This window comes from Phyllobates terribilis, unplaced genomic scaffold (genome assembly GCF_046119375.1).
Source record: "Phyllobates terribilis strain yellow unplaced genomic scaffold, ASM4611937v1 Scaffold_11__3_contigs__length_659146591, whole genome shotgun sequence".
Classification (NCBI taxonomy): domain Eukaryota; kingdom Metazoa; phylum Chordata; class Amphibia; order Anura; family Dendrobatidae; genus Phyllobates; species Phyllobates terribilis.
Genome location: NW_027362771.1, coordinates 246,565,288 through 246,582,008, shown reverse-complemented (window position 1 = coordinate 246,582,008; position 16,721 = coordinate 246,565,288). Strand labels below are relative to the sequence as shown.

General features: G+C 40.9%; 1 protein-coding gene across 1 annotated transcript in view; it reads left to right on the top strand.

Moving 5' to 3' along the window:
* TBC1D22A (TBC1 domain family member 22A) overlaps window positions 1–16,721 on the top strand; it is a 585,912-nt gene that overhangs the window by 114,201 nt on the left and 454,990 nt on the right. Inside the window, exon 5 of the mRNA XM_073652139.1 lies at window positions 10,710–10,780. Coding sequence (XP_073508240.1) covers window positions 10,710–10,780 — 71 coding nt within the window. The remainder of the gene's footprint in view (window positions 1–10,709; window positions 10,781–16,721) is intronic.

The following is a 16,721-nucleotide window of genomic DNA, read 5'->3' as shown; positions in this document are numbered from 1 at the left end:
ATTTTCTTTAGATAGAGATAAATGGTGTTTAGCCTTTTTCACGGTCTATTACACACCTTTCTTTGCTTAATGTAGTGTGGCGAAAGCCATCAATATTGATGTGAATCTAGTTTTGCAGAATGGTAATCAGATGGGCCGTCCAGCCTGCGATGCTGACATATTTAGAACATTATGTCTTGCTGCACACCTATAGGGACACCTTTTTGAACGGATGAGGAAAGGTCTCTTGATGGACACTTTTCTTACCCTTAATTGACACATACTTATTATAAATATGCTTTAAATATATTCAAATGTGCATTTTCAAAAACGCTCATTTTCCTGGACTCCTTTAGGTTATGTTCATGCAGGTCAGATGAGCAGTACTCTTCATGTGCGGAAATATATCCTCCAGAACCTGGAGCAATTACCGGAGATGACAAAGGTCTGAAATTATTTCCCAAAATCGTAATTATTAAAACCGCTCTATATTGTCACATGAAACCCTCCTGAGGTGTATTTATACCTTCAGGTTTTTTATTTTCTTCACCTGGAGGAAATGCTCTTAGATCTCATAGTTTTCTGCTAATTGCCTTCTTCCGTTTCTACTCACTTATATGAAGGAATCCACTTTTGCACCACTCCACTTCTTTTATTATTCTAAGAGATAAAACTGAACTTAGTGCAAAACCTGTACAAGGTCTGGATGCCAGAAAGGTTTATTCAGTATATTCACAAGATTCAAATCCGAAATCGGTATAAAATATTAAAAACAGAGGGACTCATTGCCCAAGCCTGACTCAGGGTTTCGCTTCACAGCCTTGTCTGGGGGGTCAGAAACTGTGAGGCGAAACCCTGTCTCAGGCTACTGCACTCTGTTTTTAACCACTTCGCGCCAGAGCCTGTTTTTGCCTTCGTGACCTGGCCAATTTTTTCAATTCTGACCACTGTCAGTTTATGAAGTAATTACTCTGGAACGCTTCAACGTATTCCCCTGATTCTGAGATTGTTTTTTCATGACATATTGTACTTCATGATAGTGGTAAAATTTCTTCGATATAACTTGCGTTTATTTGTGAAAAAATCGGAAATTTGGCGAAAATTTTGAAAATTTTGCAATTTTTAAACTTTGAATTTTCATGCCCTTAAATCAGAGAGATATGTCACACAAAATAGTTAATAAATAACATTTCCCACATGTCTACTTTACATCAGCACAATTTTGGAACCAAAATTTTTTTTTGTTAGGGAGCTATAAGGGTTAAAAGTTGACCAGCGATTTCTCATTTTTCCAACAAAATTTACAAAAACATTTTTTTAGGGACCACATCATATTTGAAATCACTTTGAGGGGTCTTTATGACAGAAAATACCCCAAAGTGACACCATTCTAAAAACTGCACCCCTCAAGGTGCTCAAAACCACATTCAAGAACTTTATTAACCCTTCAGGTGCTTAACAGGAATTTTTGGAATGTGGAAGAAAAAAATTAACATTTAACTTTTTTCACAAAAATGTTACTTTAGACCCAATTTTTTTTATTTTCACAGGGGTAACAGGAAAAAATGGACCCCAAATTTTTTTGTGCAATTTCTCTTGAGCGTGCTGATACCCCATATGTGAGGGAAAACCACTGTTTGGGCGCACTGCAGGGTTCGGAAGGGAAGGAGCGCCATTAGACTTTTTGAATGTAAAATTTGTCTGAATAATTAGCAGACGCCATGTTGCGTTTGGAGAGCTCCTGATGTGCCTAAACAGTGGAAACCCCCCACAAGTGACACCATTTTGGAAACTAGACCCCTTAGGGAACTTATCTAGATGTGTGGTGAACACCTTGAACCCAAAGGTGCTTCACAGAAGTTTATAATATTGAGCTGTAAAAATAAAATTTTCACATTTTTCCCACAAAACCGTTTTTCATCCCTTAATTTTGCATTATCATAAGGGTAATAGGATAAATTGCACCATGAAATTTGTTGTGCAATTTCTCCTGAACACGCTGATACCCCATATGTGGAGGCAAATTACTGTTTGGGCGCATGGCAGGGTTTGAAAGGGAAGGAGCGCCATTTGACTTTTTGAATGTAAAATTTGTTTGAATAATTAGCGGACGCCATGTCGCATTTGGGGGGCCCCTAATCTGCCTAAACAGTGGAAACCCCCCACAAGTGCCACCATTTTGGAAACTAGACCCCTTAGGGAACTTATCTAGATGTGTGGTGAGCACCTTGCACCCCCAGCTGCTTTACAGAAGTTTATAATATTGAGCCTTTAAAAATAAAATTTTCACATTTTTCCCACAAAAAATGTTTTTCATTCCCTAATTTTGTATTATCATAAGGGTAACCGCACTTTTATGCACGCCTAAAACAAATGACACCGTGGGATCCCAGGCTAGACGGCGTCCACAGTGGCCTATATCTGCCTCATTACAGGGAATCTTCCATCATGGGTTCCGGCTGAATCACGTATTTCAGAGATTTACACGGAAACTCTGGTGTAAGTGCTCAGCGCAGAGCGCAGGATAAATGTGAGCAGAGCCTTACTGGGATCTTTGGGAGACATAATAAACAAATCAGTAGCAGGTGAAGAATTGGTTTTATTTATTTTTTACGCCTTTCCTAGTGTGATATAACTGATTAGATTACTTTATTCTTCGGTTCGGTGCGATTACAGAGATACCAGATTCATATCGGGTTTTTATGATTGACAGCTGTCACACACTAAAATACGCTTTTTTTGCAAAATCTAGTTTTTGCATCACCATATTTTGAGAGCTATAATTTTTCCATATTTCGGCCGACAGAGTCATGTGATGGCTTGTTTTTTGCGGGACGAGTTGACATTTTTATTGGTACCATTTTTGGGTACGTGACATTTTTTGATCGCTTTCTATTCCGTTTTTTGGGAGGTAAAATTAACAAAAACAAACAATTCTGGAATTGTTTTTTGAGGGTTTTTTTTATGCCGTTCTGCGTGTGGTAAAAGTGATCAGGCAGCGTTATTCTTGGGGTCAGTACGTTTACAGCGATACTACACTTACTGTATTTTTTTTTATGTTTTGGCGCTTTTACACAATAAAACAATTTTATAGAAAAAAATATTTTTTTGCATTGCTTTATTCTGAGCGCTATAACTTTTTTATTTTTCGGCTGATGGAGCTGTATGGCAGCTTTTTTTTTTTGCGGAACAAGATGACGTTTTCAGCGGTACCATTTTTATTTCTATTTTGCTTTTTGATCGCATTTTTTTCCACTTTTTGTTTGGCAATATGAAAAAGCATATTTTTTTGCTCCGTTTTTTATTTATTTTTATTACGGTGTGCACAGAAGGAGTTAATTAGTGTGACAGTTTTATAGCTCGGGTTGTTTCGGACGCGGCGATACCAAATATGTGTACTTTTTTTGGTTTTGTAAAAATATATGGATTTATTGGTTTAATATTTTATTTATTTTTTTTAATTTATTTTGTGATTTCTTTTTTTTAATAGTTTAAAAACTTTTTTTTAACTTTTTTTTACATTTTTACTTAGTCCTTGTATGGGACATTAATTTTTATTTTTCTGATCCCTGATCTCATGTAATGTAATAGACATGTATTACATTATATGAGATCTTCACTGACTGTTTCACAGTCTCCTGTCTGGCATCAGCTACAGGCTGAAGCCAGACAGGAAGGACACCATATATGGCAGAGCTGGAGGCGGTCATGTGACCTCCATCTGCCATAGCAACCTAAGGTCCTGAAAGCAATCAAGGGGTCGTCGGAGAGGTAAGTGGACGACCCCCTCTCCTCCTGCTGTCTCCTATATGCCGCGATCACTATAGATCGCAGCATATAGAAGACAGCAAAGGGTTAACATCACTGGGACCTGATCTAATCAGGTCCCGATGATGTTCCCTGTCAGAGCTAACGCTCTGCACCGCTCTCACAGCGCTTGCAGGACCCAGGGGTCCTGAGCACTGCGAGACCACCCACCGTTTTTAAACGTCCGCGCTGCACAGAGCCCAGGCAGTGCGGACGTTTATCTACAGTGGGCGGTCGGGAAGCGGTTAATATTTTATGTTGATTTGGGATTTTAATCTTGTGAATATATAGAATAAACCTTGCTGGCATCCAGACCTTGTAAAGATTTTGCACTATGTTTTGTTTTATTGCTTAGAAAAATTTGATATAATAAACCTTTTTGTTGGTCAGATAAACAGCTGATTTAATTTCTGTCTTTTTTTGGGCAGGAAATCCGCTTCATATTACATTACCAGCTTTGTATTTTACAGCAGTGACATCTTACCTGCTGCAGCCAATCTTACTGCTGCAGACAATTACTTGCCTCAGTGGTTATGCTGATGTAGATGGCGCGAGGCACTGAGCCCACTTATTGGTTGCAGCAGTCATGTGCGCTGTAATTGTGACATTACTGATGCCGGCTGTTAACAAAGGCTGGAGGAATAGCGGAGCGGCATCTCTGGACCTGGGCAAGGGGAGTAGAGCTTTGTTTATTTTTTAAAACTGCAAACCTATAAGTCAATAACATGTAATCCTGGACAACCCCTTCAAGGAAAATATCCATAAATGTGTAAACCACTCCTTCGCAGAGGTCGTCTGTGTCTTCATGTGCTTTACTCATGAGTAGACGTTTGTAGTCAATGAAGCGACGTTTCAGGGCACAAAGGCTTGTTAAAATCTTTCATTTGTACACCAGTCTCATTCTAAAGTCTGTTTGTATATTATTATTTTCATTTGAGCATGGGTATTGTATATACATATGTCATACAAAATGCATGAATGCATTGGAAAACACGACCTTGACCATGAGGATCCCCACCTGTTGTACTGACAAATGCCTTTTTAGTTATTGTTAATGGAAAGAGGTCTTGGTTCTCGAGACACAAATGTGACAATTTCCTTTAGCGTTTACTAGTATGCTCCCACCATGCAGATTTGTTGTTAAATTTCCTGCAACTGACCTGAATCTGTCAGTAGGTTTTGCTATGTAATCTGAAGGCAGCAGGAGATAGAGGCTGAAACACAGAATTCAGGGATGTGTCTCTTGTCAAAGTTGCTGTGGTTTACTAACTGTGAAGGATTTATCACCAAGAGATTAAGATTGCTGGACTATATTATTCCGGCAACACCCGCTCCTGTGACAAGCACCTCACTGTCTATAGACATTGTATATACAGAGCCTGGTGTGGGTGGGGTTAGCTTCCTCAGCTCTGCTTCATTCTAAATCTAAAAGCTCGAATTGTCAGAGTGGCTGCACCCAGAAATCTAAGTGATACATGGTTGGATTCAGCTTCTCTTTACCTACATTATGCTGATATCGAATGAGGTAGCAAAAAGCTGCTGACAGATTCCCTTTAACCATGCCATTTTAGTGATGAATTCCGCAATGGTAATTACTTCCATAGATTTTGCGGGATCTGCTGCAAAAAATGTCCCATGTGCACAAGTCTTTAAAGAGTTATTCCCATCATTAGAAGTTATTGTCTATCCATACGATAGGTGCTAACATGCTGATTGATGGGGGTCTAATTAATGAGGCTCTGAGTTGCCACGTCTGAATGGAGTGGTGGCCACACATGCACACCACCGGTTCATTCATTTTCTATGGCACTGCTGTACATGTACATTGCTCTGCTTTTCCCAGCAACCCTATAGAGAATGAGTGGAGAGGTATTGCACATGTCCGGCCACCACTCGGTTCAGACTTGACATTTCAGAGCCACTTTCTTGGGATTGGTGAGGGTCCCAACTTTCAGACCGCCACTGATCAGCATGTTATCACTTATCCTATAGATAGGTAATAACTTCTAATGATTGTAAACAACATTTAAGGTTCTTTTTTCACTTTTGTTCTTGGATATGTGTCTATGGTATACAGCATTTTTCTATATACAGTATATAGGTAGGTTATTTTCAAAAGTCCTTTTCTAATGGTATTTTGAAGGTTGAATACCATTTATATTTTGCACTGTGTGGTTAATGCAGTATGAACGGCTCTGGCACAATTTATTCTTGTGCTGGGGAAATTGTCATTTAGTACCTGCAGCTTGGGAGCAGGGACTGACGGACTTGTTTATTGTAACATTAGAGTGATCTTGAACCTGTGTTCCCTGGTTCAAAGCCCATGAGGCTCTGGCTAGGACGGTGCTTTCTTTACAGTCCTCCGAAGAAGGGCGTTATTGGCCTAGTGTAAAATTTGCCGCTAGACAAAATGCCTGCGTAATTGGTTATTTTACTACATAATGTTCTCTCTTGTTAAGGCCCTAAAGTCTTGCGGTTGGTTGATATGTTCACTGCCAATTATTGTAGATATTTTCTGCTGTTCATATAAAGGTATTTTATATGAGCATGCAGGTGAACGTAATAAGAGTTCCAGCTCGGGAAGGAGAAGCTTACGACATAAATAAGAGCGATTCAGACAATGCCCTGTAAAATATGGGCCCACTATATAGCTGCGGTGGAAAAATAAAGAATTCCTGCAAAGCCATTTAGAATCTAGCAGCGGATGGGAGTCTTTTTTCTGTTTACTACTAAACAGCATTTCTAGCATATTGAGCACAGTCATTTCACTTCTCCATCCATCTTACAGAACTTTCATGATATTTGCCGGCTCTCTAAACTCTTTATAGTAGAGATAGGATTGCAAATATTTTTTCTTGTAATTGAAGCAATTTGATGTAACTTTGGGCTGTTGCATGAGGATCTTTGTATTTTCTAAATATGTTTCTAGGAAATGAAAGCTGTTCATGGAAAAATGAGCATTTCATTGTCATAAACACTTTAGGCTTGGGGTATAAACAGCAGGTAAAATTGGCATTTAAGGGGGAAAGCTCGTCTTCTGTAGTGTTTGCATTATGTATGATTAATGTTAGAATGTCCTGACACTTGTCTACAGCCAATAGAATACAGTACAATCTGCAGTGTTACAGGTCGGCTTATGCTAGTTTTACTTGTCCTGATACCTTCTCCCTGTAACATAATTACACCACACACCTATTGTAACTGCCTACAAATGAGCACCAAAGAGTATTAAAACAAGGATCAAGTGAAGAGAGAGGACCACAGAGTAGCAAATGGTCAATTAAGACTCCAATGAAATACACAATTGGAATAGTATCTACAAAAATGTAATCACAGAAATCCTAGTCTACTCAGATATATACTATGAGATACCAGTATTCTTAGAGAGACAAGGTTGTAAGAATTGATAAATATATAAGAGAAATGTCTAATGCTTACCCATAGTGTAATTAATACAAGGTCCTCCAAGACACCCCGATGCGCGTTTCGTTTGTTGCTTTCTCAAGGGATACTTCTGTTATACTAGCTGAGTGTGGTGGATGTTTAGATAATGACTGAAATAGATTACAGTAGTCATGAGTCTCCTGCACTGATAAACAGTGCCCACCCCATGCCTCCTCCTGCCCCCATCACTATTGAGTAACAGGCTTTGCATATTTTCATTTATATACAGTGGCTGTATGCCAAAGGTTTATTATGAATACAGCACAGTGTCTGTGTGCCACTGTATATGTGGACAGAAGAAAACTAAAGTTTGGTACAGTGTTGGTTAGATCAAAAAAAGGCAAATTGGTCTAAATAAAACTCAAAATAATAGTCTTGACGTTATAATACTTTTTGGATAAATGAATATCATTGCAGTAGTCTGCTATACAGCAGTTGATCAATGGGTTCAAATCTGGGGTCAACAGATGATAAAGTCCTTTATGTTGTGGGGATGGGGTCACGCAGGGTGTGGGAAAGACTTAGTGCAACACAGAGGGAAGAGGCAAAGGGAGCCCAGACTCTAGGGAAAGGAGGAAGTGGAGATCTCCTAGTCTGGTCTAGTGTAACCCTGTCTCAACTACCGTCCCTATATTGGCTCTTCACAAATCTCCGCACGCGTGCCTCGCCCTGACTTTCCCTGGCATGTGGCGAAGGCTAGAGAAGGAAGGAGATGAACACTAGTCGATCTCCACTAAACTCTATAGATAACAAGGGTAGACAAACAGGGGCGGATTGCTTAGCTTTAGACGGCTCCAGACAAATGCGCACATGGCCTCAAGCTCCAGAGAGGACCATGTACTGCTCTTTCTAAAGCCTCACAAGTAGTAATGAATATCGCTGGCACCTCCCTCTCAGACACACCAGGTATTTATACACCCAGGCCAGGGAGATAATTAGCCAGAGGGAGGTATCTGCTGGGTCCTAGAGACAGCCTCTAAGAAGATGTCTGTAATGCCAATGTAGAGATATCCTGCAACCAACTGCAGGGCGACTGTCTGTCACCTATGACACACCTGTGATAGATGGAGAATCACTGATATGAGCTATATGAGGTATGCAAAGGATATAGGAAGCCTCAGATAATTTTGGTGGTAAGAGGCTTTGAGGTCAGGGAGAACTAAATAAATTTGTGTATTCAACTGATAGGGAAGCTACATGTACAAGGCAAAAGTGGCTGGATGGTTGGTAGTAGAAACAGCAGAAGAGGAGAGGGATGTCATTTGATAAACCTTTGTTTTCTTCAAATGTGTTTTTTAGTGTTAATGTTATGGAAACTATGATATATGTCTTGTAGTGCTTCTTCCCACAATGTGTATTGCAACCTGTCGGGCAGATTATACGAAGCTAATTCTGCCAGAATTCTGGTACAAGTTGTGCAAAAAAAATTCTTTCATGCCTTGTATCATTTGTATTATGTTTTTGCCACCTTCGGTGCCTTGTCTGACAAGGGGGCATGGTTTCTCAGAAAAATAAATGTGACACTGCATCATATTTTTGGTTCTACACAACACTTTACACGGTGAACGGTTAGTCACCAAGTAAAAATAGAAGTAACTACAATATGGTATAAAAAAATGTAATCTTTTATTTTAAACATGATAAAAAATTAAAAAGGAAAAAGGTAACAAAAAATAGGGAAGACAAATGAAGCCTTTTTTATATATAACAAGCGTGATTGGTGAAGAAAGAAGACACTACATATGGGTCATAGACATCCTTCAATTATTGACCACAATAATCCTTAGGCTGAAAAAGTCATTCCACATCCCACAGTCACATGAAATGAATACTAGCAGCATGCAATATAATAGTAGCAAAAAAGAAAGTGCTTAAGTGCATTTAGAACACATGAATAATCTAATCTAACATTTCATCCTGCTTAAATCCATATCAAATACATGTGGAACTTCCAAATCTGGTGAGTCTAATGAGATACATGGTTAACAGCATATAGTATAGGTATTCATAAAGTGTTGACCATAGCATGAATCAAAATATGGCGTGCAGCCGTATCAAATATGAACTAGTGTTATCTAGGTCACCGTGTGTGGAGGAATTCACTATCCTTTTGTTATTACATATTTAAATTGGGCCATTGGGCCACATTCTTTTACTGCTCTTACATAACATATATTATTCCAGTATAATATGCTTCATTTATAATTATTTGCTAATTTTATTCTAAGATCTATTGATAAAATGTACTTTGTTCATGGGACAAGCCCTCTAAGTTTCTTTCCACATGAAAAGTTAAATAATTATATTTGATGATAAGGAAAAAACTTTCTCAATTGTAGACATTTTTTTTAATAAATGTCAAGGTTGACCCACGACTTTGTCCAAGTTTTTAATTTTGTCCCTCTGTGTATTTGAGTTTGACATCTCTGGACTAGATAGTCTAAAATGGAGCCAAATTTATTAGTGATGAGCCCAAGTACTCAGTACTCATTACTCGAGTCTGCCTAGGGTGCTCTGCTGTTAAAAAGCAACAAAATATGCGGGGATTGTCTGACATACATGGGCACTCCCCGCATATTTTGTGGCTGCCTAACAGCTGGGAAACACACGGCCGCGGGGACTCAAACATGTCACTCGAGCACCCGCTATTCTCGGTGCATACCCGAGCACCCTAGGTTAGCTCTAGTAACGAGCGCTTGCTCTCATCACTAAAATGTATCAAACAGCATGAACTATTGTTTTAAGTCTGTCTAGTCTACATTTGCACTGTCTCAGTATTAGGCTGCATTCACACATCCATGCAATCTGCTAGTGCTGTCCTTTTTGTTTCACGGACCTCACACTGACTCATAAAGTTTACACACATCAGTTTCACACTAGTCCATGAGACTTAGAGCTTTTGATTTTGCAGGTCAGACTCGACCATTAAGGTCTATGGGGATCCGTGAGACAAGGATGAAACTACTAACTTGACTTTGTATGTCAGTTTCTTCATAGTTCCATCAGTTTTTAACTGATGGGCCACGTTCACATGTTCAGTATTTGGTCAGTATTTCAAATCAGTGTCTGTAAGGCAAAACCAGGAGTGGGTGATAAATACAGAAGTGGTGACGTGTTTCTATTATACTTTTCCTCTGATTGTTCCACTCCTGATTTTGGCTTACAAATACTGAGGTAACATACTGACCAAATACTGAACATGTGAACTTGACCAGACATTGTGAAGAGTCAATGGATAAAATAAGATCTGTCTATCTGCTTCAAAGGGAAAAAATGGATGAGAAAAATCTGATGCAGCTAGGATGACACCTGAGGAAGAAAAATTGATCTGTATCTCTGGTGGTAACACACGTATGTGTGAACACAGCCTTAGATTTTATAGATAAATACACCTCACTGTGTTTTGTAAACCAAATGTAATGGGTTTCTAGATCGCAGTCATTTTCTAGATACTTATTCTGCATTCTGTTTTCTTACAGATGAGCTGAGGAAGTTAAGTTGGTCTGGAATCCCGAAACCCGTCAGATCCATAACCTGGAAGCTGCTCTCTGTAAGTTAATCCTTGACAGCATCCTCAGATCAGACCTTTTCTGAGATGACGGAATCTGTTATTTCCATTATTTTGTATTCTTGAGTTTGATTTTTATTTATTTGATGAATTATTTTATTAGAAGACGTGCAAGAGGCAGAGTCAGCGATGTTTAGAGAAATCCTGTATTAGTTGTCAGTTTTGATCCTCTTTAATATTAATGCTTTTAACTAGTGGCCGTTGTGTGTGCCAGCTTTAGCAGCTGTAGGATTGTAGATGGATTCACTTGGACTGCTTACTCTGGAGAATGTGAAGGAGACGTTATCACTGGATCTCCATGCACTTAACCTCTGCTTAACATTCTGAGCTGTGCACATGAGTGTTTAGCACGGCTGGCTTTTTTCCTTTTCTCAGAAAGATGTTTTAGACAGCTATCCTTTTTTTGGCATAACATCAAGTGGGAAAACAAAGTGTTTACATCAGATTGAGTTTATTTTCCAGTGTTGAAATACTTTTTCCTCATGCTAATGAGGGCTAATATGTTTGCAGTTTACTGGGTTTTATTCAGGATTTAACAGTTTTAATTGGTAATTTGTACAATCTCCAAGCTGTTGTCTGAGTTTTGGAGTTTGTTTTCTGAGCTTCATTGGATTGCTCACATTACTAGTGTCCATGGCAGTCTTTCAGCCATCTGAATAATGTGGACTGTCATTTATTAACCCAGTGATTCAGTAATCCAATAATTGGGGACCTGAGATTGATTTAAAAAATGGTAATTTCTGAAACCTTGTGTTGTTTTTACCATGCTGAGCCTGAGTGCTGAGATACGTTGTGGGTCCAGATTAAAGAGGTTGTCCACTACTTTATCATTGATGACCTATCCTCAGGGGGATCCGGCACCCCGGCCGATCAGCTGTTCTTGGTGTCGGCCACCGCTGGCCGATAATGCTCAATTGTGGAGCTGCTCCGTCTTCTGATAGTGGTACTGCACATCCTCCTTTACTCCAAACATCGGTTTGGAGATATCAAGGTATCCTTTTATTCAGCTTTCTATAGCCTACATGCCCATAGAGATGGCTTAGAAGGGTTGATCTTACTGGCAGATTCCCTTTAAACTCTGAAAATAGTGTGCTGGCGCTCATGCTGAGATTTTTCCCTTTTACGAATCATTTCTCTTTATTAGTCCCGAGCTACACTATGACTTTTTGTAGTGCTACCGATTTAATTGTAACCATTATTTTGCAGCTGCAGTCCACACTATTGCATACTACTCAACTTATTGCTTTGGACTGCATCTGTAGCTTAATAGTTAAAATGAATCCGTAGCACAACAAAGAGTTGCAGTGTAGCCCAGTCCTTACTCTTTCATTTAGGCAGGTAACACGTTTGTAAGCAAATTAGACAAATCCTCTACCCCTAAATTGTTATACTAAATCTATCACGATTTCATTCATTTCTCCACTATTTCTTTCTGTGCACCCTACTGCCTCTTTAACATGAGAAATCATTTTTTCCAACTCCCCCAAAAATATTCCCACCAGGACTTTGAAATTGATGTAAACTATTGCCAGTATTTTATAATTTTTTATTTACTTTAGAATTTAGCAAAGTTTAGGTATGTTAAAAATAAAAATTTATTTTATGTTCTTCAGTCTAAGGACATTATTAATTAAGAAAAAAATAGTGAAGCTGTGCTATTGTAGTGCGCAGAGAACCCTGTACATCGAGCATGGGTCAGTGGTGGCTGTGCCTGGGCCCACTGACACAGTGGTGGGCACATGTTTGTGAATTTGTGGCGGTGACGCCGACATTACTGTTCTCTCATGGCTGGATGGTTAGTGGTGCACCCCATGATAGTGGTGTAGAGAGGAAACAGGAGAGGCAGCAGTGGTTTTGTAAAACAGAAGTAAACTTAACTTTAAACAAGTTGATAAGAGCAGATGGTGGTACAAAGACTTGTTGGATACACATCTTCTCATCACAGAGGGGCATTGCTTGAGACAAGTTCCACTGACGTTTGTTAGCAGCTGAAACAGGCAAACTGGGAATAAATGGTAAGGCAATAGAGTATGTTCCAGGACACTCCATAGGAGCTAGTGGTTATCCCGGAAGACTAAACTAAATGCCTAATTTCCCCAAATATCTTCCGTTCTATACAGGGTTGCTTCACCCTAGTAGGCCTCCAGATCCCAGTACCCTCTATTCGTCATTACATTCGTAGGTTGGTGCTTAGTTTCATCATCTACTTCTTTTCCTTCCATGGGCCTCTCTGAGTCCAAGCACAGTTGGGTGCATTCTGTGGACCAGGAGATTCCTCTTATTAAGGAGTAAGATCAGAGGGGCATAAAAAGTGCTTGTAGTGCAGCTAGACCATGGGATATGCTGATAAACTGTGAGCTGTTAATCACCTGTTTGCATTGTGCAAGCCATGCACAACGCTGTTGCTCGCGTGTAGAGAATCTGTCAGTCGCCTGCACCAGCATCTGCCAAATCCCGGGCTCCCCGGTACTGGGACTGTGGATAGGTGATGTGGTGCAAAAACGTGGACTGGCTGAGTGCTGCTAATGAGACGAAGATCCAAGGTAAGTATGATACTTTATTGCACTACGCATTTTAGAGCCGATAAGGCTCCTTCCTATTAAGAAGTAAAACAGGAATACTGCACTCGTTTTCTTTAGATAGTAATGCTATGTCGGCCTACTGGAGCATGGAGAAAGCTGCTCTCCTACATCCTCGCTGTGGCTGCTTCACTGCTACTACTCCAACTAGCAACCATGGCTGCAGTATTTTATGAACTAAACTCCACCCACCTAACTTCTCCCTAGCTACCAGCTAAGTGGTGAGGTTAACCCTTAGGCCATGGCCCCGTTATCAGTATTTGGTCAGTATTCGGTCAGTATTTTTTCTCAGGAGTGGGAGCCAAAACCAGGTGAGGAACAATCAGAGAAAAGGTATTATTAAAACAAGTGCACTAATTCTTTATCACCCACTCCTGAGAAAAAATACTGACAGAATACTGACCAAATACTGATAGTGGGGCCATGGCCTTAGAATGTGTTGCTTACCACAAAATAAAATAGCGCATCATTTGAAGGCATATTTCAAGTGCAGATAATTTAATAACAACAGTAATGTAGTCCCCAATGTTGAGTCTGTAGTAATAGAAGATTTGCAACCTTGGCTTACCGGCTTCACAACTATGGTTCTGTCAGCCATGCCGTATGTTTTTTTTTTTTTTTGTAGAGCTGCAATTCATCATATTATTATATATTTTTTTTATTATTCGCAATCTAAATTTCCAGTACGTCCCCATGACAGCACCATAGGAGGAGTAATCCCATATCCTGTGTAGGGACAGGAAGCACAAGAGGTTAAAAGCCCTCCCACCCCCAACCTCCTCAGTGTTTTTCCTGTCCCTACACAGGACAGTGAGTGCAGGAGGAGCGCTGGTGCAGGAGCACTGAAGAAAAGGGTTTTACCTCGAGGACCCCGGGGGGATCGGGGGGGCCACGGCTCTCTCCTTCCCGCCGTCAAGCGGGTCCTGGTCCAGCTTCTCCCGGCTCCAGGACCGCCCGGCGTTGAAACCGGAAGTCCGGAGATGACGACTTCCAGTGGCGGTCGCGCAAGAAATTCAAACCGCGGTTAGACCAGACACCAGGGAGCAGGAGAAAATGACAGGACGACCAGGTAAGGTATAAGAAGGGGGGCTGGGGAGCAGCATAGGCAGGCTTACAGCTTTGGCACCCCTGGCAGTACAGTGATTGACGTGTCACACCCTGATACCCACCCTGGATCGTCCCAGAGTCATGTAAGTGTACCATTACTCCTTTTTATATGGCTAATGGGGCTTACACTTACCAGGCACTCCATATATTTTATAGGATGTCTCTGGGCAGTTACCACCTACTTCTGGAAAGAAGAAGGATACGGAACAAAAAAGGCCACAGTAAAATCCAAGAGGTGCCTGGATTGTAACATCAGACTTCCCGACTCATATACAAAGCGTCTATGTGCTGAATGTAGAGCCTCCATGCTAAAGGAGGAGCACGGGGTTTTTATTAAATGACACGGGGCTTTATTAAATGAGAAGTATAATTAAAGAAGAAGTTCAGGCTTCTATCACGTCTCTACAGCCCCCAGGTTCAGGAGTCCAGGAAGTCCCGGGACCCAAAAGACCCAGAGAAGATATAGCACCATCTTCTGAGGGTGAAATCGACCCATCTGGCGACTTTGACAGTGAGACCATTAGTCTACCTCAGGGCGGGGAACAGAAAAGATATATGTTCCACTCAGATGGTATGGATATTCTTCTACGAGCCGTCAGAAACACGATGCAAGTAGAGGAAACGGAGAAGAGCAGTAACATTCAGGATGAGATGTTTGGTTGTCTTAAAACCCAGAGATCCATGGTTTTTCCTGTTAATGCTCATGTGAAGGACATGATACTGGAGAAATGGGAAGATGCGGAGAAGAGACTCTCTATACCATGAGACTTCCACGCCCGACTGTCTTTTGACCCAGAGGACACCAACGTGTGGGACACTTCCTAAAATTGATGTCCCAGTGGCTAAAGTGGTCAAGAAAACCTCTATCCCCTTTGAGGACTCGTCAGGACTTAAAGATCCTATGGATAAGAAGGCAGATGGACTTTTGAAAAAAGCCTGGGAATCTTCGGTGGCAATCATTAAATCTAATATCGCTGCTACATCTATTGCCAGATCCATGAGAATCTGGCTAGAAGAGTTAGAGAGTCACCTACGGGATGGCACCCCTAGGGAAACTCTCCTTCAATCATTGCCCCTGTTAAAGATGGCAGCCCAGTACTAGCTCCCGTCCAAAACGACAATGACTATGTCAGAGTGGGGGGGCGATTAAAGTTTTTCAAAAACAGTTGCATCGGGTCACTCAAAATCCCTGGATACTAACAACTATAGCACAGGGTTACAGGATGGAATTTTCTCAATATCCCCCTCAAAAATTCAGCCTGACAAAGGGTTCCCCTACCTCTTTCCTGTCTTCGGGCAGCCATAGAGAAGCTGCTACATCAGAGGGTTATTGTGCCAGTTCCGGAACACGAACAACATCAGGGCCATTACTCCTCTCTGTTTTCAATAAAGAAACCGTCAGGGGAGTTCCGTACAATAATCAACTTGAAACCCCTAAACCGATGGGTCCGTTAAAAAATATTCCGCATGGAATCAGTAAAATCAGCCATTCCTCTAATAGACGCAGATGCGGTAATGTGCACCCTGGACCTCAGAGATGCATACTACCACCTGCCAATACATTCCTCAAGTGAGCAATATCTGAGGTTTGCACTACCATCAGGCAGTCAGATTCTACACTAGCAGTTCCGATGTCTTCCCTTTGGCCTGTCATCTGCTCCCAGAATCTTTACGAAGATCATGGCAGAGGTGGTGGCCTATATCCGACTCAGGGATATTACCATCATTCCGTACTTGGACGACTTCCTGGTGATGGCCGGATCTCCTCTAGGTATGACGCAACATCTGGAAGTTGTCCTACGGACATTTACCAACCTGGGTTTGATTGTGAACAAAGAAAAATCAAATCTTATCCCCAGTACTTCACACATCTTCCTGGGAGTCCAGCTTGACTCCCGAAGGCGAATGTCTTATCTCCCGGAAGACAAAATGCTCTCAATTCCAAAAAGGATTCGTTCTTTTTCAAGAGAGAAGAATCCTTCAATCCGAAAGGCAATGAGTATTTTGGGAATTATGACGTCATGTATCACCTGCGTCAGATGGAGCCAGTTCCATTCCAGGCCTCTACAGAAATGCATCCTGGAAGTGACAGACGGACATCAGAATTACCTAGACAGGAGGATGTCTTTGTCCAGAGACGCCCAGAACTCTCTACACTGGTGGCTCGACCAGAAGAATCTACAGACGGGAGTGCAGTGGATCCTGGAACCTTGTCTTTTAGTGACCACGGACGCAAG